This window comes from Molothrus ater, chromosome 1 (genome assembly GCF_012460135.2).
Source record: "Molothrus ater isolate BHLD 08-10-18 breed brown headed cowbird chromosome 1, BPBGC_Mater_1.1, whole genome shotgun sequence".
NCBI classification, from domain to species: domain Eukaryota; kingdom Metazoa; phylum Chordata; class Aves; order Passeriformes; family Icteridae; genus Molothrus; species Molothrus ater.
In genome coordinates, this window is record NC_050478.2 from 109,828,009 (window position 1) to 109,852,678 (window position 24,670).

A 24,670-nucleotide genomic window follows, 5' to 3' on the forward strand; every position below is an offset into this window, starting at 1 on the left:
ATAAATAGGAGTATCACAAGTAAGATAATGAAAACATAATTTAAATCTATCAGTTTTTATTTAAACTGGAATAGTCGGCTCTATTTGAGGTCTACAATCCAGGATAGCTGAGAACCAACTCAAGAGCCCTAAGAGGAGGGAGACAAAAAGGGCAAAGATTCTGAAAATCCAAACTACAAGGGAAGGTAGGAAGGTTGGGAATTCTCAAGAGAGAGAAGAGAAGAGAAGAGAAGAGAAGAGAAGAGAAGAGAAGAGAAGAGAAGAGAAGAGAAGAGAAGAGAAGAGAAGAGAAGAGAAGAGAAGAGAAGAGAAGAGAAGAGAAGAGAAGAGAAGAGAAGAGAAGAGAAGAGAGCAGGTAGAGGTGTTTGCCTGCATCAAGAGGAAAGGGAGAACCTACTTTCCATGTGTACCAGTTAGGTTAGGTATTAGGAAATTTCCTGCTTACCAGAACAGTTAAGTAAGGACTGTTGCCACTCAGAGACACTCTGAAATCTCTACCACTGCAGGTCTCTGACCAGCTTCTTGCATTTCATCAGGGGCAGCTGATCAGAGGTTGAGATATGATGAGAACCCAGACAGACTCTCAAAATCCCTTCCAGCACTATTTCCTCCCTCTGCTATGGTTTTAATGAAGGTAGGGATTATCCTTTGTTCCTTGTTTTCATATTTTGTGAAAAGCACTAGCTTCAGTGACTGGCCATGATGAGTAGTCAGGAGCAGCTGTAAATACAGAGCCCAGCCCATCCTTTTGTAACATTTCTGCAGGCACACTAACTGGGCTAGGGGTGTATAAACCGGGCACTATGCTCAGGCACATTTGGTCCCACGTGCTCCATTTGAGCTCCCTTTCTCAATACCAAATTTAGTAATATTTTGACATTATTACAATCTGCAAACAGCCCTCAAGAAGAACCAAGAGTATTTCAGAAGATTAGTGGCATTTCAGAACAGTAAGCCAGTGGGGCTAGTTACTTTGGATGTGCTGGGATGGATCAAAACACAATTCTGCACAACAGCATTAGTCCTTTAAAATGATGATAAAACAACCACATCTCCTATGCAAGGAGAGAAAAAAGAAGACAGTATAGTCGCCACAATTCTTTAGATTTCTTAACCTATGTTTGCTTTTTGCTTATCTTGCAGGTTTGAGTTGTGCTTGCTTTGCTTTTGATTAAAGAAAAAGTAACCAGCATCCTGATTCTGCCCTTGTTTAAAATTAGATAAGATATTCTCCACAGATTTTAAAAATATTACAAGTCTGTATAAAACAAATCTACGTGAGCAGAATCAGATACCTCCTCTATTTACACTTTGAGAAAACAACATAAATACAATAAACACAATATCAAAGAAAGCCTTTCATTGTGATCATTTGTGACAAAAAGAACATTTGAAAATGCAGGTGTGCTGCTAACATGTAAATTATTTTAAGGAATTATGAAATTTAAATAACAGAAACATTATTATTATTACTTGATGCTGGATGTATTCTGTTATTCTATGCTTTCAGAATTCTTAGGAAGGTCCAGCAACATACTCTAGTGGAAGGTGTCCCTGTCCATATCAGGGAGGCTGGAACTAGATGATCTTCAAGCTCTCTTCCAACCCAAACCATTCTATGACACCAATCTTTATATGGTATATCCCTTTCTTTCAGACATCACCTTTGCAGAGTCCCTATTCAAGGGTATTGAAGTATCATGTATGTGTCTGAAATTAGTATAAAAGAAACCAAGCCAAAAATTCTCTGAGACTTGTCTTAAGGGATTGCAGTAAATATCAGGTACTGAAAGAGATGTTATATGATTTCATATATCAGAAAGTTGCTTGTGTGATGATGTCAATGTTCATTGTATTGCAAATCTGGTATAAATAACACACAAAAAAAGTGAAGGGCGTTTTTTTAATAACAGAAAATTAGTACACTTAGACTTCATTTCTGCAAACATTTACATTCAAGCACTGTCACCCTGTGAAGCACCCAATAATTCCTAAATCAGATAGCTGTTTTATCTTCACATTAAAAATATGAAAATATAATATAAACATATAAAAAAATTTGGTGACAATGTCTGTGTAATGCTTAAACACTGTATTTTTGGATTACAGGCTCACTTTTAAAATCTTATATGTTCCTTTGTAACACTTGATATTTCCTGAAGAGAAAACGGAATAAGAAACAGTATTTTAGAATGCACAGCAGGTTCTCTTCTTAGTTTCATTTAGAGATACAACGTCTAAGTCATGTAATACACCGGATTTCTGAAAAACAAACAAAAGCAAACACTTCATTAAGATAACTAGAACATAACAGTCGAAAAGTTTGCTTTTTCACATACTTTAATGTAAAATATTTGGTGCAGTCACTGGATATGTTTTTCCTTTGAATATTTAATTAAATTATTCAAGTTTTCTAATAAATTAGATGGAAACTGATGCCTACGCAAGTCCCATTTGGCATCTTTACATTCTTTAGCTGCCTCAAACACCTCTCCTAAATCTGAAGGGAACAGAAAATGTCTTTTGAGGAGTCACTACAAACCATACGTGCCAATCCTGTAAATCTTTACTCACATGAACTGTTCTATAAGTACAGGTTCTTCTGTTGACTACAAATTTTAGCTAATTTTCAGTTAAGTACCATTATCTTTGAAGTATTGAGCATGGGTTGGAAAAGTCCAGTTGGAAGGAACAGGTAATACAGAATATTAGTACTCACTAAAGAAAATGCACAGGCTATTAACTATTATAAAGAATGTTAACTTGTTTTGTGAAATTCACTAAAATTCTGTTTTCTTGCCTCTATTTAATAACCAGGAATACCCCCAAATGGAAACAGCTCAGTCTTTATCATGATAAACTATCAAAATAGCACTCCACCCTTGTAAAACATTTATGTACTGATTGCAAAAGCAGATTGTAACAAAAATGAAAATCATCAAAACCAGGACTCTTCCTTTCAGCAATGAACTGAACTAGATAATTAATGTTGACCAGAGAAACAATCAAACCCAGTTGTGCAATGCAGAACATGTTGCAATCTTGTTCTCTGAAACTATGAACACTGAACCCTGAACTAGGGCACAAAGACACACAGGATATTGTCACATGCCCAGGAAAATGAAAGCCCCAACTTTTCTACCTGCCACTCTGCTGCCGTGTCTTGGCAGGTTCACAGAGAAATAAGTACAACCTCTGGATTCACCACATTCCTCTCTCAACCCAAACCCAACAGCCATAAACAACCATGTCTGACAATAAAGAAAGCTTCCAACAATCTAAGCTGAATGAATGAAATCCAAAGCACAGGAGAAAAAGAAAGGAAGAAGGGAAAAAAGGGCATAATGTAGTACAGTACTAATCATGATTCAGAATTGAAAACTTACACATAGAAAGTCACAGGGTAGTTGAACATTGACTACATCCAGAAAGCTTCACCGAAAATTACTCAGCTGCATCAGAATCAGGGTAAAATATAAAGTCTCCCCCATGCTACAAATAAGCTTTATGCCTCTTTGGCTAAGAATATTCATCACTTCTTAAAATTCTGGAGAAGATGCATGGAATTGGGTTCCTTTTTCCTTCTGTAGCCATAGTTCCAGCTCTTACAGAGTGTTGGCCTCGCTGTGCCAGAGCTGTCCCCACAAAGAGTGGCTGAGCTCATTCCTCCCTGAGGCTGCAGGGACCCAGGGAGGCTTCCACAGTGCATAGTGCTGGGGGGAGAACATTGAACATCTGGGAAGGGATCAAAAGTGATGGATAGAGGAAGGAGCAGAGGGCAGGAAATGTATTGTGGTGTCTAATCCCCAGGATGGATGCTGAAGCTGTCATAAACAAAATTATTAGCAAATATGGTCTGACTAGAATATCTGAAGACTGTTGCTTACTGATTTTAGAAATTTCTTGTCATAATGAATTCTCCACATAAGGAAGAAATACAGCAGGTGCACTTTTACTTGGGGTTGTTTGTCTGATTTGGGTTTTTTTGGCTTTTTTAAAATTTATTTTTTGAGTGGGAAGGACCAAAAGGCATAGCATTTTTATTACCCTTGAGAATTCCTAGAAATACCAACATGCAGCTTTATAGCTTCTGATTAGTTTTAACTTTTTACACAGGTGTGGCTATTATGATTTCTGCTAGGCAGAGACAGTATTTGGTAGTCTGCAAGCATAGACAGTACATTTTTGTAAAATAATTTTTTATGAAAATCTTTTTAAAAAAGGGAGCAAGGCAGATTCAAAATTACACAAACATAACCTTGTCATCTCAAAAAATAAGATACCACTCTGGTTTAGAGATAAGATTCTGAGAGGAAAATAAAAGCTTTGGAAGACAATGGTACAGTAAGAAATTTAATTTCACTCAATTGAGACCAAGAAATAACACTGAGCATTGATTGTTGTGAACATCAACTAAATAGGTTTTGTTTCACCCATGCTTTTTCTGGAGAAAACAATCAGTTTAGGTAGTAAAAGAGCTCTAGAAAAATCCCCATTTGAATTACCCTGTGACTTTCTATGTGTAAGTTTCAAAATTCAAGTTTCACTTACTTAGAGGAAACAGCAGGTAATTTGAAGATGTTGCAGATTGTACTTCAAGACCAAACTTCCAGTCAAAGGGGAGAAACTTACATTTCCTTAAACACTAAGGATACTAATTTGCATCCTTAGCATTTTACTACTCAATAGTACTTTTAGATGGTAAGTAAGCTCTTCATATATCCTTGGCAAGGATCCTCACTACTGTTAAGTGATTAAGAATGATGAAACATATTTGATAATGAAACAGTTCTTACAATCTCTAAAATCATTATTTGTTAGTTCATCTACAAACTAGCCAGGACAGACAGACAAGAACCACCACTCCACAAATAAAGAACAGTCATTTTAAAATTAATTTAAAAGTTGAGGACTATTAATCACTTCAGTTTGTAAGACTGTTCCATATAGGGCCTTTGTGAAGCAAATAAGGGTCTGGGATCCATTTAAGCAAATGTGCTGCACACATATTTAAAAAGTGCACGTTCATAATCTAAAGAGATACATCAAGTCCTGCATAAAGCATTGAAGCCACGATCAGATTTGGGCAATCCCACGTAGTGCTCAGCCTCAGCCAAGCCTTGGGAGAGGTGGGGCACCCCCTCTCCCGAAATTACAGCAGGGAGGTATGCAAATCTCCCACCTGTGAGAACAAGGCGGGCAGCATTCCTCCTCCAGGGCTCCATGAACACCAACACTTCCAGCTCACATTTCTGCTCAGCTGCTTGGAACTCACTGCTCCACAAGTCAGCCAACAAACAGCCAAAAACTGAAAAGGTGAGAAGAACCAAAATGGTACCAAGAAGCTGGAGTTTCCACTTCAGTATCTTGGGCAAAGTGAGGTTTTGAAAATACCGCCACGGACACAGATGCCTCTGTACCCTGCAGTGATTTCAGTAAGATGTTGAAATTTCCTGCTATTAAATACTAGTTTTTCCTGTTAAATAGTGCAGCAGACATGTCTCACCTAACTGGCAGGCATCTCTGCAAGCCAGTTTTAAACTTCCTGCTTAAAACTCCCCTTCTGGCTGTCTCTCCTGCCCACTTCTAAGCAGAATTTGTATCACTGGCATGCAATAGATACCTAGACACAGGAATTGTGATGAGATGGCTCAGTCACCTTTTTTTTTTTTTTTAATCAAGGCAAGAAAACTAGGGTAGAATACAAAGGAAAATGTAATGAAAAAACCCCAACAACCTCTCTGAAAGCTTTCTAATGGAGTAAATATATAAATCTTCATTAATCTCAGCTGCACATTCCTTGCTGAAAACCTACTCAGGTTAATGGTGGATCCACCTTCTCTAGCACCAGTTTTTGGTATTTTGATACTGGTTAAGTTATTTTGAAGGTGGGGCTCACTGTGGGTTTGAAAGAGTGACAGGATTTTACTTTATCCATATCATGTTCCCAGTCAAAGTCAGACCTAGAGTGCTGGCTGAAAAATTAGAAGCTTTGGAGAAAAACAGAAGAGACTGGAATTGAGGTTACTATTATTTATAACTTCTTTAAATTTGAGGATTTTTACTCTTATTAAAAAATGATCCTACTTAATTACTGCAATAATTTTGTTTATATTTAATGGTGATAGTTGACAAAGACTGGCAGAGAACTTCATGAAATTAAGTCCCATGTGACTTCAGTGCCTGACCTGCCATTAGAGAGAGCTCAGTTATTAATAGTCCCAACACTTTTTATGTATTTCCCCTATATTCGGGAATTCAAATTACCTGTTCAAAATACAAGAGAGTAGTCTCACAATCACAATAGGCTGGACATGGCACAAGCAGTACTAAGCAAGGGCTAGGGATATATTAGCAGGGAAGGCAATCAATCACTGTGGGAACAGGTACAGGAGCAGGACAGGAGGATATGAGATCTGGCACAGCAGGATCTAACTGCTGACTACATTCTTCAAGGAATGCTGATGAAGGTCTTGCTCCCAAAGCCTGCTATTCCACCATGTCTGAAACATCTAACCCACTGGCAAACCTGGGGCTCTATCTCCCTCTCCTGTTACTACCATTGAGACTGTAACAATGTTGTCCTGCAATTAGTTTTTCACAAACTTGAGAAAACAGGTGTGGATCTCCTGCGAGGTTTCTCAACCCTACAGATCATCTAGGTGATATTTAATATAGTTGCATGATAAAAACTCTGTTTAAGAGAGCAATATATCTTCAAAGTCAATATCCCACAGAGGCAAATGCCAGAAGTAAGCCAAGTCTGTAACTTTCTTTTTTTCTGTTCCTGGAGTTTAATTTATTTAATTTGAATCATATGAAACCATACAGGCTGATATATGGAGGCCTCCATAATCAATGGAGGGAGAAAGGCACCTCCAAAACACAATTTTATCCTAAAGACTCATCTCTTTCCATTGAATAGAGATGATTCCAGACAACCAGACCAGTCATGCAAATTTTAGCTGGCTAAGATTGCATGCTAAGATGAGTCTCATCCCCATACACAGATGATGTGATTAAGTTTTGATTTACATGGCCTAATTATATGCTACTGTTTCCAGAAAAATATCTGGCTCATTCAATGTCCAGAACAGACTTTAAAAAAATTAAATAAGATAGCGTAGTTAAATTTTGCCTTACATTGCACCAGCACTAAGTGGGTTGGTACCATTTATCCTCTTTGCTTTAATCTCTGTACCTCTGTTCCCACATGTGCAATGTTGAATATACCTAATGTTACTAAGAAAGTTAAGGAGATAAAAATCTAAAATGGATAAAAAGTACAGCAGTACAAGCATTATGAAAAACCTCTCGAAGGAATTATTATTCTGTGGTCAGTACAAGATAAATAAAGGGCAAATAAAGCCTGGGGCTCCATGCATGACTAAGAGTAATAAAGAAACACCGAGTATGCACTGCTGGAGACGCAGGGATCTTTTAGACAAACTAACAATTCCATGAACCTCAGCAATAATGAAATCCGATTTCCTATGGATTTAGGTCTTGAAGTGAATTAAATTTGATATCTGTGATGCAAGTTCCAGCTGGAGTAGCTGGTTGAATCATTTTTCAGTCTCTCTGTATAGTGGTCTCTAATATTCTATGAACTAATGCTGGAGACTTTCCTTCTGCAGAGTACTTTGCCTCTCACCTTATTTTCAAGGAACTACTCAGGAACTTAATTATCTTTTAGTTTGATCTGTCAAATTTGTTTAAAATCAGCTAAGAAGTTCCAAAGGTACTTTAAGAGCAAAGGAATAGAAAACACAGTATAATCACAACAATCTTGTTGCCATAGGAAAGAAGTGTAAAGAAATGAAGGAAGGGCAAAATTGAGGCCTGCTACTTCTGAATGTTCATCTCAAATGACATCCAGCTGTTAAACATTAAATGTTACTCTCAACAGCACAGGGCAAGGTCTTAAATGGATTTTCACTGCTCTCTACTCAGGAGATACGTGTTTATTTAATATGATTAAAATAGTCTTAGTAGTCAATCACTCTTGGGAGGTAGGCAGAATATAAGTTTTGGTTAGTTTTATTGCAGTTTTCAGAAAAAGGTGACAACTCCATTCTTCTTTTTGTTTTTTTAATGGAGCTCTCTCCCGATCCTAGTTTAGAAAAATACCAACAATCACACCCAAAAGGACATATACAAAGGCTTGTAATATTTTTTTGAAAACCTACTTGAGAACACTACTGCTTGCCAGGCACGAAACCAAAGAACACAAAAGGGCAAATGCTAACTGCATTCTGGGTGGTATTTTTTTGGTTTTGGTTGTTTTTAGAGGACTGACTCACAAGTTCAAATAGTTCACTGGCAACCAGAAGCATTGTCAAAGAACAGCTGTCATCTATTAATGAACAGGTTTAGGCATATCTGAGATTCATGAGACTTGTGAATAAATAAAATACTGTTATTTATACATGCCTAAGCAAACTCCTGGAATAATCTATGTCATTAACATTTATTTCCACAGCAGCCTTTCAATACCATCAAATTGGTTATTATTGCCCTTCTCCAAAAACTCATCAGTCAGAGGAAGTTAAAACTCCTCTGCATTCAGTTATTATTAACTGATTGGTTTGAAAATTGTGAGTTCTCAGAAATATGGCGTGACTCCTTAGTTGTTACCAATGTAAGCAAAAAAAAACCCTCAAAAAAAAATCTGATGGTTTTCATGAGACTGCCCATGTAAATTAGAGCTGCAGGACCAAGACCCACCATAGAATAGCTGAGATGAGAAGTATCTAAAAGGTCAAGCAGCACTTTAGTTATCCAGATCACTGGGATATAGAAGTCTTCTCTCCCCCTTAAGCCCACTACAAGACAAACTGCAAAAAAGATGGGAAAATGCAGTACAAAATAGTGACAATACACTGAAACACTTGTGCTTTTTTGTTTTGTGTTGTTTAAATGTCTTTAATATGAAACTTTTAATATGGTTTTTTTCCCCAACCCACCACTGAACCATCACCTTTTCTAAATTTTGAAAGAGTCAAGAAGTTTAGTACTTCTGTATGAGCTCTATAACTCTGGACATCAATCTTCCCCATCTACAGGAGTGCTTTGTGTAAATGAAGTTACTAAGGACATGCCCACAGTAGATGGCAAGCAAGAATGTACATAAAAAGTCCTAGATTTCCTCAGATTAATACAGTCTACAGCAATGCATCTGAGAATGGTCTACTGCCTGCGAGCCTACCCTGCTTATTTATCTTATCTCTGAGTAGGCTTCACGCACTTCCCAAAAGTGTGGCCATAATAGACTGTCCTAGGGATTTCCTTTCTTCTGTGGGACTGGGAAAGCAATGATGTGCTTCCACGGAAGCATCTCATCAGTCTGGGACAGATGGTCCATTGCAGAGGGCAGGGAGGCCTGATATCCCCAGGCATAAGTGCCTTGGGCCAAAATACTGTGCAAAGCTGTATCTCCTTTTTACAACCAGCAAATACGTATTTCACCACTACCAAATGGATGTATGACTGAAATTATCTCAGACTGGCATCTATCATGTAATTTTTCACAGCTACTAGTCACACTTGCTACTGCATTTTCCATTCTCCAAAATTTCATCAGTTAGAGGAAGTTAAAATTCAAGTAGTACATTCAGATTTCACAGTTTTGTGAACAGGCAAATTATTTTGTCGAACCTGAAAACCATGATGAAACTGTACAGTAGAATTTTTTTTTCCTAGCAAACTCTTTCTTATCAGGCCAGTGGTAAAACCAATTGGGCTAAAGGGGTTCTTGTTTAAATCAACAAATGCATTTTACTAAAAATGGCAAATTATACACCAAAGTAATGGTACACGATACCGCATCAGGATTCCAAATATTTTTAGCTAAGGTGAAATGTTACTACAGACAAATATGACAAATTCTCATGGGCACACTTTCCAAACACACATACATGCAGAGCATACAACTGTTCAAAGCAGTTCTAATTAAAACCAAGCAGTAGTGTAACATGTTCAACGTGGCCTGAATTTTTTTGCCACGTCCACACTACAAACTCCATGAATTTTCATGAAGGTGAGTAGCAATACTGAAGTTTCACTTACCGTAAAGTAAGTGTAGGCAATCTTAATGTGAAAAATACCCAAACATCATTTCTGCATGTGCAGAGAATTCTCTTAGATATCATCCAAACACATTCTGCAGAAATGCTCACTTCACACATATTTGTCTTTGCAGCAGTTATGATCAGAGCTATTGTTTTGTAGTTTTCATGTTTCATACTAACAATATATTCTCTATTTACAGTAGACATTGTCTTTTTCATTTACAACAAAATCAGTTATTTTACTTGAGACTTTTTTCCAACAAGCTCAGTAACTCAAGGGTCTGCCATTATCCTCCTGTTCTAAACAATATTTGACTGTTCAGTTGCTGAGCTTCACTTTTATGTCAAAGTAACCAAAATTTTTTTTTGCCTTTTTTTTTTTCCTGCCCCAAAATAACCAACTACAACTTGTGTTAATATGTAGCATGACAAGACCCCAATTTAGAAGCACCATCCCCTGACCAACCCCTATGGCTACTTAATCAAAACACTGCTACTTGTGACTTTGTCAGTAATTTTGCTCATTTATCTTTATTATGATTTGAAGAGTATTTGGAGTGGAAGGTTAGTTTTGTACAACTAATATTGGTGATGAATGGCAGTGATAATACATTGCATGAAGAACATCTATTAAAGTCTAAAATAGTATTCTGCTGCCTAAAAATAAATTGCAATGCAAAATATTTTCAGAGCTAATGAACAATAATTCAGTCCTACAAAAGAATTGCAACTTTGAGGAGTAAGGGCCTTTAAGCCAACACACTCAAGTTAGAGAGATGCTGATTCTGACAGATACAATATTGATTCTACCACTAATTAACTCAAATCTTTAGGCCCTGACTTCAAAAGCACTAGTGTAAATCAACCAAACAAACAGCTATGAACCTTGGATAAAACATTTGATTGCTGAACATAAAAGCTCCACTGATTTCATCATCATGCGGCATCTTCACTGTGTGCACACTCTGCAGAAACATAGAGGAAAAAGGAATCTTCCTGGCACAGAAGTGGAACTACTTGGGAGCTTTTAACCTCACCCTTAAAGGAGAGTATGGGAAATAAAGCCACAAATGCAGTCTTCCTGAATTTTCACTTTCTCTCTGAACTGTATTGTACCTGCTCACCTTTTTATTTTTCTGTTCTCCCATGATTCTTCTCCCCCATGTTCCTCCTCTGTATGCCTGCAGTTACAGGATCCCCCCAAAGTACTAACTCCAGAATGCAAAAACAGCATCAGCTGTGCTTTGCTTAATCTATTCTGTAGTTACAACCTTGTTTACCCAATCTGTCAAGAAAAATCTCCCATCTTCTTTCTCCTTGGAAAAGAAGCCTACCTTTTCCAGGATTTCCTTAGTCAAGACTGAGAATGCATCCTCGATGTTCACGTTTTCTTTAGCACTGGTCTCAAAAAATGGCATTCCGTATTCCCAAGCAAGCTGAAAAACAAATGCAGGAAATGGGATGAACATTCTTCAGGAAAAAAAACAGTTCCTAATACTAGTAGCAAGCAATATGAAGGTGTTCTGACTGCTAACACTCCATAAAAACCCTAATTAAGTACATGACTGCTCAGTAAAGTACTCTATATTGATCCTCAGTTTATAAATTTCTGGTACCTTTTAAAACATTCTTCTAAAATTTGTGTGTTTTCAAAACAGCTTTTTAAACCAATCTTTACTTGCAAATAACAAGAATAAAATCCAGTGGGTCTGTTCTCAGTGTTTTGATTTATTTGGAAAATTAACTGTCTCCTAAGCAATTATTTAGAGGAAACTAATGGAGTGCCGGCAGATAAAAATATGACAAGAACTGTTGAAAAAAAGTGGCAGGATGAAATACAAAAAAGAGATGTTCCCTTATGCTAGACAGAGAAAAGCACAGAGATAACAGACAAGCAAATAAAACATATGCATGTAAAATGATATTATGGTAAAAGGCAAAGAGAGAAAATACTTAGATGGGCAGCATAGACTTGGTTGGTTTTCTTTAATTTACTCCTGTTGTCTTATTTCCAGTGTATTTCCATTACAGATAGCTTTGAGTTATGTTGGCATGAATAAAAGAACCTCAACACAATTTATATACAATAATCAGACTCCAGAGTTTTAGTCAAAATATAATAAAGATTACACTTAAGGTAAAAAAACCCAAAGTAAGTAAAATGGTTCCTTTTCCAAAATGCTACAAGAAATTGTAGTTCTGAAAATAAAGATGAGATCTAACTGGTTCATTAGACAGAGACCACTTCATAACTTCATAAGGGATTCTGAAACTCACTGGACTGCTGTGAACTGTTTTCGGTACTGCAGCAACTTGTTACAGAAAGTTAAGATCATTCAACTATTGCCAGTACAAAACAATGATGCATAAGGGTTCATAAAGAAAAAGACAAGCAATAAAAGAATACTGGGCTAATAAAGTAGAGAGAACTACTGGGTCACTGATTATAAAGTACACAGAAACTACTATTAAATGCCCTTTTCCTTCCTTGTATCATGTAACAGGTTCCTAGAAGTTACCTATTTACAAACTTTGATGAACACATACCAACCCTTTAAATCATGGAATTGCAGAAATAATTTGGAAAGACAACGCCACTTGAAATGAGGCTACTGCCCACACAATACTGGGTCAGCCATGGCTTTTCCTACAGAAGTCTTGAAATCCACCAATGATGGAGATTCTGTAGCTTTTATGGGACCCTCTTCAATGCCTACATCAACGTTTTAGTGCAACTGGTTCTCGTCAACTCCAACCTGAACCTCCCAAGCCAGGACCTGTGTCTGCTCCCCATCTGTTTATTGTCTGTCTGTACAGAGAAGAGTCTATTTCTGTCATTCCTTTAGTGCTTCTTCAGTTGCAGCAGACTGCTCCTTAGCCTGCTCTTTACCCACCTCCCTCTCCTCATGGAATACTAGTTCTAGACACCAATCACCTTTATACCTGTCTGCTGGACCAGCTGCAGTTTCTCAACACCCTTCTTGAAATGGGAGAGCCAAAGCTGGACACAATATTCCATGTGGCCTTGTCAGCACTAAGTAAGGGGGATAATAATTTCCCCAGATCCACCATCCATCATCCTTCTAATGTAGCCCAACACCTTTAAAGCCATCAGGGAAGACTGCTGACTTATGTTCAAGCTGGTGTTCATTGTAACTCATCAGACTTTTGTGGCAGGGCAGTGACTCATGCCTTGGATTATTCCATCACAGGTGCAAATCTTTGCACTTCATGAACTTCACGATGTTTCCGCTGGCCCAGTTCCCAAGTTTATCAAGGTCCCACAGAACTGGTGTTCTCCCATGTGGTGTGCCAGTCACACCCCTTAATCTCATGTCACATGCAAATCTCCTTCTATCATCAGCCAAATCACCAATGAAGATGCCAAACAATGTGACTGAGGCAAGGCTGACTGCCTATAGTTCCTGGAACCTTCTTCCTTGCCTTTTTTAAAAGACACATCATGGCAACAAAAGGGATCTCTTCTAACCACCATGATTTTTCAAAGTTGACTGACAGTGGCTCAAATCACAATGATCAGCTCTTTCAGCGCAATTGGGAGAACTTCCTCATGTCTATGGGCACATCAACTTTCCTAAGCAATTTCTAATCCAAAGCTTTCACACTGCTGGCTGACCTGCTCCTTCCCAAACCAAGAAGGGACCTGCAGAGGTCTGGGAGCAAGCTCTATTTGTGAAGACTAAAGAAAAGAAAAATCAAATCAAATCAAATAAAAAACCTTGACCCTTCTCTGTATCATGTTACTACACTGCCCACTACACCTACCAATGCACCCCCATTTTCTCTATATGCACACAATATTGGTCACAGAGGATTAATGTATGTATCTTTTAACTTCATCCTGCATACTGCTGAACTTTGTGGCAAGCAAGTCCTCCAAAAGTGTAGCTCAGCGCAAAAACCCCCACTGGTCCAGTGGTAAAGCAGTTGAAAGTATGAACATGTATTTGGCTACTCCCTCTCTGAAAGACCATAGAAAAGTGTATTCAAATAACTACTTTTTTTTTTCCCTTTGGGAGCATCTTGAATAGATCCATAAATAAAATACCTAAATACATTTACAAACCTGTGGGAATTATGCTACTGAGAAATGATATTTTATAATATCCTTGATAACAGTTTGGAGAACTTGTCTTGAAATAAGCTTGTATCTTACCAACAACAATAAAATAAGTAATGCTAATACTACTTCCTAGCAAAGTGCTGGTGTGATTTCTTAGTGCTGAATCAGAGAGATCTGTGATATCTATCTGATAGCCGAACCTGATTTATAGCCTTGAAACTATAAATCAGGTTCAGCTATGAAGACAGCAAAAGCAAAAAAAAAGAAAGAGGATTTTACTTGGCTTCTTCTGTTAGAAAGATTGGATAGGAGAAAACCAGCCACATTCTACCAGGTCATATAACCTTCAGCATTTTTATCTTTCAATGAAAATGATAATCATATTGGGGGCTGAACAGAGGAGCCCAAGAAGGTTGAGTTAGAACTTTTATCTAAGTGAATAAGAAGCAATTAATACAAGAAAAATATACTTCATAGTGTTAAAATAAAGTATCTCAATTTCTGAGTGATCACAATTACATACGTTTGTACAAAATGAATTATTACATGATTTTGTGCAAAAAGAAGCAACAAAAAAATTTCTCAGCATTAAACTGAAATGAAATATACACAATAGCCACTCAGTTATAACAGATTTTTACAGAAATGCCAATGTAGATTATGAGATTCCCAGGGAACCTAGAGTTCTTCTGTGCAAGAGACTGAACAGAACAGCACTTAAAGCTCATTCTATCAGGGTAATATGAATATGTAACTACAAATCATTATTTGTCAAAGTTGGAATTAAACTGTTTCCCCTCTTAATTAGGATATTTTCTTCTTTAGAGTAAGAGGACAATTACTGTCTCTCTCTCTCTCTCTCTGCTAACAGAATCTTTCTCCAGCACATTCAGTCAGATCCTTTAGCACTTGTAAATCATATTAAAAGAAGAAGTAGTATAACAGAAGAGTTGCCTTTTCTCAAAACACAGGCGAAATCTAGAAAGCAGACTCACTGAGGAGGAGGTAATGATTTCTTTCTGAAAAAAAAATACTACATCAAGAGGAATTTTGGTTGCAAGGTTAAGGACCCAGAAGTCAGAAAGTGTCATGGTTAATACCCTAAGCAAAACCCTACTACTGCCCTCTGGTGCACATGCATCCAGTGACTCTGGGTTTCTGACAGTGCATGCTTTGTGTGAGACTACAACATGTATTTTTCAGTAACCTTATTCCTTGTACACAGATATGGTACATTAACACTGACAGCATCTTGCATGTGAACTATGAACTCTCAGGAGTGTAATGTTGTCCAAAAGCTGATGTTATTTTTTTAAAGTTTCCTAATCTGGGATTATATAATTGGCAAAAAGCTATCTGTGTGTTTTTCTTCAAACATGAGACATCCTGCTTGACTCACCATGCCTGAAAGCATAACAGGAGGGCTAATTCCAAGTTCCAGAGAACAGATGCATACAGTTTGCAGTAGCAAAATTTACTGGTATATAGGACACGCTGTCCTGCAATATTTAATTATTATCCTAGTTTCTTCTGTCATAGCATGGCTTCTGAATTTCCTAACTGGCACTCAGTGAAAGACTTTTGCCATTCCCTTTAGACCAGCACTCCCCACTTAGTAAGTTCTTCCCCCACCCATGATCAGCAGCTAGAAACTCTACTGCAGTTGAGTCAACTATATGTCACATACACAGTTTTGGGGAGCTGGATGTTCAGTATTTGTCCAGTCTTATTCAAGGCTATTTAGGAGACAATGCAGATCACCTTGCACAGGCTGCCAGAATAGTTCTTTCACTGATGGGTGGTATCAGAAAAAGTATGCAGAATGTATTTCATTTTAATAATCTACATTACAACAGTGCTCTGAAAATGCAGTCTATACAAGATTTCTGTTGTAACATCTAAAACTTTTAAAGTACATTTTAACCTTTAAAAGAGAAATTGGTATTCTGATGACATCAGCAAGGGATTACTTAATGTATTTCTAGCACTCTAGAACTTCACAACTGTTCTTCTAGAGCCAAGTCCTAATAGAACTTTTGGAATTCAGGAGCTTTTTATCATTTTCAGTTTAACAGCTCAGTCACACACTAATAAACTCAGGAGGACCCAAAGAAAGTACTAAAGATACCTTTTCTCCTTTCTGTTTTGGAACTACCCGCTCTGACTCCTTATCACACTTGTTGCCCAACAGTATTACGTCCACTTCATCACCTGCTTTCTAAAAGAGAACCAGCATTAATAAATGTCAAGGAAGAAAAAAGCAAACAAAAAAAACCCCTTCACCTTAAGCTCACACTAACCTTCAGCACTCCATTTCCTTGAAAGTAAAGGCTAAATTCTCTCATGACCTTCATATGTGCAAATATTTTCCACCAGTTACTGGGATTTGGAGGAAAACAGCAAGGATGGAAAGAGCAGAAAAAAGCTACTTGGAAGTGCCACGTATAATTTCCAACCTCTTTCATAAGATATAAAGTATATGGTGCATGGGCACCATCTTCTGATGAATGCTTCAGCTTGAGGCTTTAAAGTGACTGGAAATGCCCTGAATTCACAGACATTGCCCTACTAAAAATAATAGATTCATGGATTAGCATATGACTCTGCTCTACATCCAGCACTCACAAGTAAAAGGGAAGGAATTTGCTGCACCTGAAAGAGCACCTCTCTGTGCTTCACTTTTGCACACAGACAGTAAAATTACTTTCAAACTGTTCAAACTCAACATAAAAGTCTGATTATTCCAAGACACTAGGAAGAAGGCAATAGATTTTAATGAAGTAAAATTTAAAAACCTCATTGATTTCAAAAGGAAGAAAAATCTACCTTTTTGACCTTGTCTCCTTCTCTGTTCCTCTAATCCACTCACATGCATGATGACTGTGAAATGCACTGGGTTTTTCACATCAGTGTTATTTTAAGATAAGTAATTTTAACTATACGTGACTAGAATAATGACAAGAAAAGGGAATAATTCTGCAACAGCATGTGGAATTTGAAAACTGACAGTCATTGTGAAAATCATAACATTTAAAACTGCTTTTGGTGCTTAAATGGAGGACACTGAGGGTCTCAATCTACAAACAACTGAAGCTACTATAGTCTGATGCCATGGCTTTTATTCTGGAGGTACATGCTCCCACAGCTTCCCTGAAGACTCAAAAGGCCCGGTCTCAGGCTGCAGATCTCTGTATAGGACTTTGATGAAATCTCTGATCTCTGTCAAATGCTTAACTTTTGTAAATTTGCCATAAAACAAAATCCACCACAAGCATACACAGAAAAACCTCTATTCATTAAAGGATGAGAGAATACTATTTTTAGTCTATTTCTACTTTTACAACAATTTTTGAAGACTTCATCAGTAGGCACAATTTAACATTAAGGAACATTATTTCTTTTTTCTTATTCCATTCTCCTTTTAGAGTCATCTAGACTTATTTCATACCCACAGTTTATTAAAATGAAGTAAACTCTGTAAGAGTACAGAGTAGAGGCCTAAAATAATGAATTATTCTAACCTGGATTAATAGACCAAAATGTTGGCTGTTTCAGAATGCATTGAAGCTTCACTCATTAAGATCAGTGGCTCTCCTACATAAAACCACATATATCAGCCCCAAAATAGGCTAAATAGACAATTAAATCTCATTATGTAATCAACCTTTAATTTGGAAGAATACTGAAGGCTGATGAAGGTTTTACAAGTCACATTTGACTTCACTGTGAAGTTAGAGGGAAATACTTGCATACTGCATGTACAAACCAACTACATCCATTCTGTAACTTAATTTCTCTATTAACAGCACAAATTTTTGCAGTAGGAATGTTCTTTCTAAACAGCACCAAACAATAACAACATTTAAATGAGGTTTGAGGTAGCAGGCCTTTCAGCAAATATTTATTAGTACTACCAATCACAAAGTATTTACTTCTGCAAATAACTACTATTTCTACCTCAATATAATGTATTAATGTATTTTCACTTTGTCTGGATCCTCCACCAAAGCACTTACAGTTCTCTTTTTTTAAAGACGGTATCTTGCAGTATCATGCATTTAGAAAACTGAAGATTGTTAGTCAAAATGATGGCCATTTTAAATTCTGAAAACTGATTATGTATGATGTCTTAAAAAATTAAATCAATACGACTAGGCAGAAGTTTGACCATGTGCTCAGCTGGCATAAAAACTGCACGGGTACACTGATATCAACTGGCCAAAAATATGGCTTTGCAGTGCTTCCAAAAGCTTGCTGTACATTTTCATGCTCTGTTATTTATAGCTCAGGAATAAGCTTTCCAAATGCAAAATCTATAGCTAAAAAGATGAAGGCTATTTTACAGTTAAAATCCTATTATGCAAGTCAGCACTGAATAAGCTCATAGACTCACTAAACATTTTTCCCCCATATTATGGAAAAGTACTATTAAAAATCATCAATTTCATCAAGGCAGATATAATTTTTTTCCAGATAAAGTTTTACTCTGGTATCTCAAAAAATGCCAATTTTTGATTCACTCTTTCAGTTTTTCTTTGCATTTTAACATTTCAAAGTTCACATTATACTGAAGGTTAAATTAAATATAATCTGAACCTGAAGAATACCTACACTACTATATTTTGAGAAGGAAAACATCATCATTGTATTTTTCTGAAAAAAATGGAGCCAAGAGATTTACTGAGACTGACCAAGTCTTCTCAAGTGTTTGGCACAGCTTGGAGCCACCACGTTTTGGCAGAAGGGTTTTTCTCCCACTGGGTTCCCAGGCAGCTAGATGTGGCAGCAGCAGAGCCAGGCTGCTCTGAGCAGTGGCCACGGGAGGGAGCAGCAGCAGAGACTCCAACCGAGCAGTGCCACATCCTGGACTCGGAACACTGGACACTCACATCACAGCACCACAGTCTCTGTAGCACACTGCTGACAGGGGCCACCCACCCATGCCCTTCACCCAGCTGCTTAATGTCCACCCAGCCAGGGAAATACACAACCTGACTATGAGGCTATTAACTGTCACAGACAGGTTTTATGAAAAATCCTTTCCTTAGGATTTTTTCTCCTGAGAAGCTGAGAGGCCTCAGGAACAAAATGTAAACGATGGTTTTCTGCTGCTGTGGAATGCAACAGGGGGATCTGTGATTGGTCTCATGTGGTTGTTTCTAATTAATAGCCAATCACAGTCCAGCTGTCTGGACTGTCTCAGTCAGCCACAAGCCTTTGTTATTCATTCTTTTTCTATTCTTAGCTAGCCGTCTGATGAAATCCTTTCTTCTATTCTTTTAGTATAGTTTTAATATATCATAAAATAATAAATCAAGCCTTCTGAAACATGGAGTCAACATTCTCGTCTCTTCCCTTATCCTAAGACCCTTGCGAACACCACCAGAATTAACAGAAATCAAAAATGCAAAAGTGAAAATATCTTGCTCATTCCTTTCATATATAATTTATTTGGGGATTTGGGTGGGTTTTTTTTCAAATGTTAAGTCTTTTTTTTCTTTTTTTCCCTTTTTCCCTTTTTAAAGTTTTTATTTTCCAGAAGTGCTGTGAATTCATGTGAGTATGAAAAGTAGCAGACACCTTTTCTGTGAGAAAACTACACCATATCTGTACTTAGAGACTATTGGAAGAAATTATCCCTTCACTTCTTAAATGGTGAACACGGATCTACCAAGAATGATCCCAACCTCCCCTGCAGCAAACTCCCCAGGATGATTATGAGCTCACCCAGAGTCCTCATATAAAGTGGATAGATATCCCTCTATCCAGGGATACATCTTGCAGAACACCACCTTGTCCCTTCACCACATCTCCAGGGTGTAGCTGTGAAGGGCTGCTTGATAGTGATACTCATTAATTACAGCTTGAAAAGGCAACAGAAGTTTGTCTGTAGGTCCAAACAGTGAAACTGAGAACCCATGCCTGATAAATAAACTATAGGAATTCTTAAATAGTCTGTATTTGAGGAAGAAATGTAGCTTTTCACGTTTGAAGAAGATGTACATGGTCAAACATCAAGATGAAGGCAGAGCTGGAGAAGGCCATAAAACTGGGAAACTTCTTACTCATTAGACAATGACACTAGAAACCTACCCTTTGTAGTACTGAAGAACAATTTGTTAGAAATAGGTTGTCCTCAGAGTGTCTTTGAAAGCATCATGGGCAGTGCTCATATTAGGATTGCCAAACATATCTCTTTCCACATTTTTTCCTAAGTGCTACTTTATGACCTCCATTACAAATGCTTGGTTTCCAGGACCTCAGTGGAAATAAAAGAATGATCAAATTTATTTGTTTACTAGCAAATTTAGAATGCAGTAGATATAAACCAATTTATTCCAAAGCCAACCCAGGACTACAGACAAACCAATTTAATAAAATGACAAGAGCAAGAATTTTAAGTTCTAATCAGAGCCATAATGACAAACCTATCTATGAATTGGGAGAATTCAATCTTTTGACATCAAGCTTTCCCACCTGAGGAAGAAAAACTGAGAAGAGCTTCAAGTCAAACTAATTTGCACTTATAAAGCAGTTTGCTGTGCTGCTTTTATTTAAGTATGATGCTGAAACACAGTCTAGTGTCCCAAATGCACCAGAGGAACCAAACCAAAAAAGGCCACTATGCAGAAATGAGAGCAACTCAATAATTCATACAGTTCATATCCCTCCTGGTTGAGAGGTCACTTCTTCAGGTAGGACAAATAGAAAATTAATGTATTAAAAGAACACTAAACTACTGTAACCAAGACTTGCACAAGAAAAGAAAATTATCTTCTCCATGCAGAAAATTCTGTGATGGCTGACAATTTCCAGCACAGAGATAATTGTTAGGAGCTGGTATTGCCACCTCGATGGCCACATCAGGAGACTAGCACAATTAAAACAAATTCAAGGTATTTAGAAGTAAATTATGACCTACCATCTATGTCAACCATTTTTGGGGACCCAGATGCCATGTGTGAATAATGGAGTGATTTAGGTTGGCAAGACTTCTAGAAGTCAGCTGGTCCAGTCTTCCACTCAAAGATGGGCCAACTTCAAAATCAGGTCAGGTTGCTCAAGGCCTTGTTGAATGGAGTTTTAAGTGCCTCATTTAAGTGATCCTCTCTGGGCACCTATTTGAGCATTTGAGCCACTCTATTGTGAGGAACCTTTTGACAATGTTAGTTGGAATCTTGTTTAAAACATCCTGGAAAAAACTGTTTTCTGCAAAATGATTTGGTACACAGCTGCTTGCATTTATTTAATTTTCAAAGGCCAAGCAGCATCAGCCTTTCAGAACAGTTGCATACAGTAGCTAAAAGCCAGGTCAGCAGGAGGAACACTTTCATAAATTGGACATAACCTGAAATTCTACAAATAAAGAATGGTTTCAGGTTCTAAAGTTATCTTCCTGCAATTATCATGCTCCTAATGAATGCATTACAAATCCAATATTCCTATATTGGACTTGCCAGTAACGTCCTAAAATATTAATCTGTGTATGAGTACATTTTTCTAGCAAGCTTTTAAAAAGTACAGTTATGTTACTTAGTTCCCTCTAGTTCTGAATTCAAATTTTACAGCAATACAGATATGGAAGCATATTTGTGTCTTGTACTTCCTTGGACAATAACTCATTTTTAATAGTGAAGCTGCTGTATTCCACACTTAAACTAACTGAAATATAATGAGAACATTACTGGTAATCTGATTGTAATTGCACTGACTGGCCAGTTTTTTTAAAATCAATGGGAGTTTTTAAGAATACTAAATTGCTTGGATTGTTATTTTCAACTGTTGCAAAAATGGCTTAGCACACTGAACAGATTTTTAGAAAACTTTCTGTTTAAAATCTTTATGTGCAAAGAACCAAAAGATGAGAGCATAATGTAATAACTGAATTGCCTCCAAAATTCCTGTTCGACTGGTTCAGGTGCAAGCTTTACACCTATTAGTCTGGTATTTAGTGAAGTCTGGTTTCTCTCTGTTTCCCTTTTAAAAACTTATTTATTTTTTCTATACTTGCATAATTTAAATGGTGCTGTAGCAACAGTCACTTTGATTTTGGGCATTTGTAGGGAATTAAATACTGGTTTACATTCACAGACCAAAGAAAGTGCAAGGAATGTCACCAACCTCCAGGAAGTAATTAATTTTCATGAAATGCCCTGTCTTTTAACAGTTATTGCTTAAAAACATTTCTTTTGCAATGAATAGCCCCATATATTTTCACCAAGACACTTCAGAAATTGATATCCCACTAGGACTAAATTAAATTTTTTATTACTATCTAGCTCTATTACAACACTAATTGCTAGTTTTGAGATTGGTACAATCAATCATGCAATTTACATTCCTAGAAATTGTTTTAGATTATTTTTCCATTTTTTAAACTTTAACAGAAGTACCTTCAGGGGTTAAGATTAAACAGTCTAAGCTTCAGTACCTTGAGTACATTTACACGAAAGTTTTAAAATGTCACAAATGGAGAGGAGGCTTGTGCAGGTGTCATTTCCTGATTGACTAAATCAGATCTAAACCTGCATGGTGGCCACAGGAGCTACTCTCATCCTTCTCTCCACCTGGCCATACAGCCCTGATACCTTCTTGCTGTTTATGGCTGTGCACTGTAGGCCACTGAATCAATCACCCTGTTGATCTAATTGAAGATGACAGGACAATATGACCCCATTGGAGCCAGTGTGAAGCCAGAACAATATTTTATGTTGAAATATAGATAGATAGATAGATAGATAGATAGATAGATAGATAGATAGATAGATAGATAGATGGATGATAGCTAGACAGACAGAAAAGGATATATGCAGGTAATCTACATTTGCAGTTTCAAACTGCCCTCATACTGTTTGCTGAGCTAAATCTATGTTAACCATGAAACTGTACAACTGTAGTGGCATATCTAGCTGTGACTTTTATTTGGCCAACAGAAGAAAGGCACATGCTTTTTTTAAAAGAGTAAGAAAACAGATGTGTTAGTTTAAAGTTTGTGCAGACAAGCCAATAAGAATATTGTGTCATCGAATCTCCTTTGTAACACATTACTGAAGTTAGGCTTTGTTACCACTAGGACTTTTAAGATGCCTCTATGGTCAAGAACAATGATTTAGTAGGTTACCAGAGTAATGTTTTTAAAAATGAGATATTGTGCATGTAATGTTTTCCTAAGGGTATAAGATATCCCATGTATATACTGTTGGATATATGATCATGTGTAATTCATTAATTCAGCTGTATACTGAAGCTGTGAAGAGAGAAAATAATGCATTTGATGGTTTTATTTCAAACCCCCTGTCCCAAGATGTAAAGCCCCCTTACCCATCCATGCCCACAAAATCACAAGAGTATTAAAAAACTTGCCTTAAACTTAACTTGATTTTGATCAATGGAGAGCACTACCTTGCTTGTATTCTTACACCAACTTCCATAAGCATACTAACTACAAACTGCTGTGCTATTGCTGAGGGGAAATATCACTGCTCCCTACAGCCTCCTCAGGAGGCAAAGTAGAGAGAACAATACTGATCTTTTTTCCCAGATATCAAGAGACAGGGCACATGGGAATGGCTCCAAGTTGGCTCCAGGGATATTCAGACTGGACATTAGGAAGCATTACTTTGCCGGGGTCAAACACTGGAACAGGCTCCCTAGGGAGATGGTCAATTCCCCAAGCCAAATTAAGAGAGATCTGGAAAATGCTCTTAATAATATAATTTAACTTTTGGTCAGTGCTTAAGTGGCTGGGCAGCTGGACTAGATGATCATTGAAGGTCCTTTACAGCTGAACTATTCTAGTCTAAAACTGCCTTGCCTCTATCTAATTGAGAACACATCCAGAGAGACCTACCAAAAAAGACTTGGAATACAGAGTTAGAGTCAGCTGAATGATCTCTTGTCTAAGGGCTTACCCATGCTTCTGTCCCTTCACATTGTCTCCAGACATTCATCTTCTGGCCTTCCTACTCTTACCTGTTTACCTTACTGCAGCTCCAGTAAGTGTCAGACCTTTCTATGAGCCTCTCAAACTCAATAATAGAGCAGAAAAAACACTCAATTTCTTTTGCTGTGATAATTTTCTACCACATTAGGAAGTCAGAGCGAAGCACAGAGGGCTCTGACAAGCTCCAGTGGGAACACATACCCTGTCTGGCAGCCATGTGCTGTTGAATCACTTCCTATGTCACATGAAAGCACGTATTTCTGGCTGCAGCAGCATGAGCAGCTGAGCTAACCAAACAGCCTCCCACCCCACTTCCTCCCTCTTGAAACCATCCTCTCCAGGAATATGCAGCAAGGACAAAGAGGATATTTAATTCCTTTGATCTTGGGATGAGGTAACTACACTGAAGTAATGAAATTAGGAAAGGGAAATCACTGGCTGTGATACAGAATTTTGATATGGAATCTAATTAAAATCCCAGGATGAGCTCATGCAGACTACCTATGCACAGCCACACCAGTGACAAGAGCACCATAATGCAGCATGCACAAAGAGGGATTGGAAGCTATGTTT

The 24,670-nt window shown here is 37.5% G+C and overlaps 1 protein-coding gene across 1 annotated transcript in view; it reads right to left on the reverse strand.

Moving 5' to 3' along the window:
• Positions 1 to 1,885: 1,885 nt before the first annotated feature.
• LOC118701761 (ras-related protein Rab-10-like) overlaps positions 1,886 to 24,670 on the reverse strand; it is a 32,422-nt gene continuing 9,637 nt past the window's right edge. The window contains exons 4-6 of the mRNA XM_036406628.1: positions 16,283 to 16,372; positions 11,405 to 11,506; positions 1,886 to 2,262 (exon numbers count right to left, since the gene is read on the reverse strand). Of these exons, the coding sequence (XP_036262521.1) occupies positions 2,188 to 2,262; positions 11,405 to 11,506; positions 16,283 to 16,372 (267 nt within the window). The 3' untranslated portion in view covers positions 1,886 to 2,187. The remainder of the gene's footprint in view (positions 2,263 to 11,404; positions 11,507 to 16,282; positions 16,373 to 24,670) is intronic.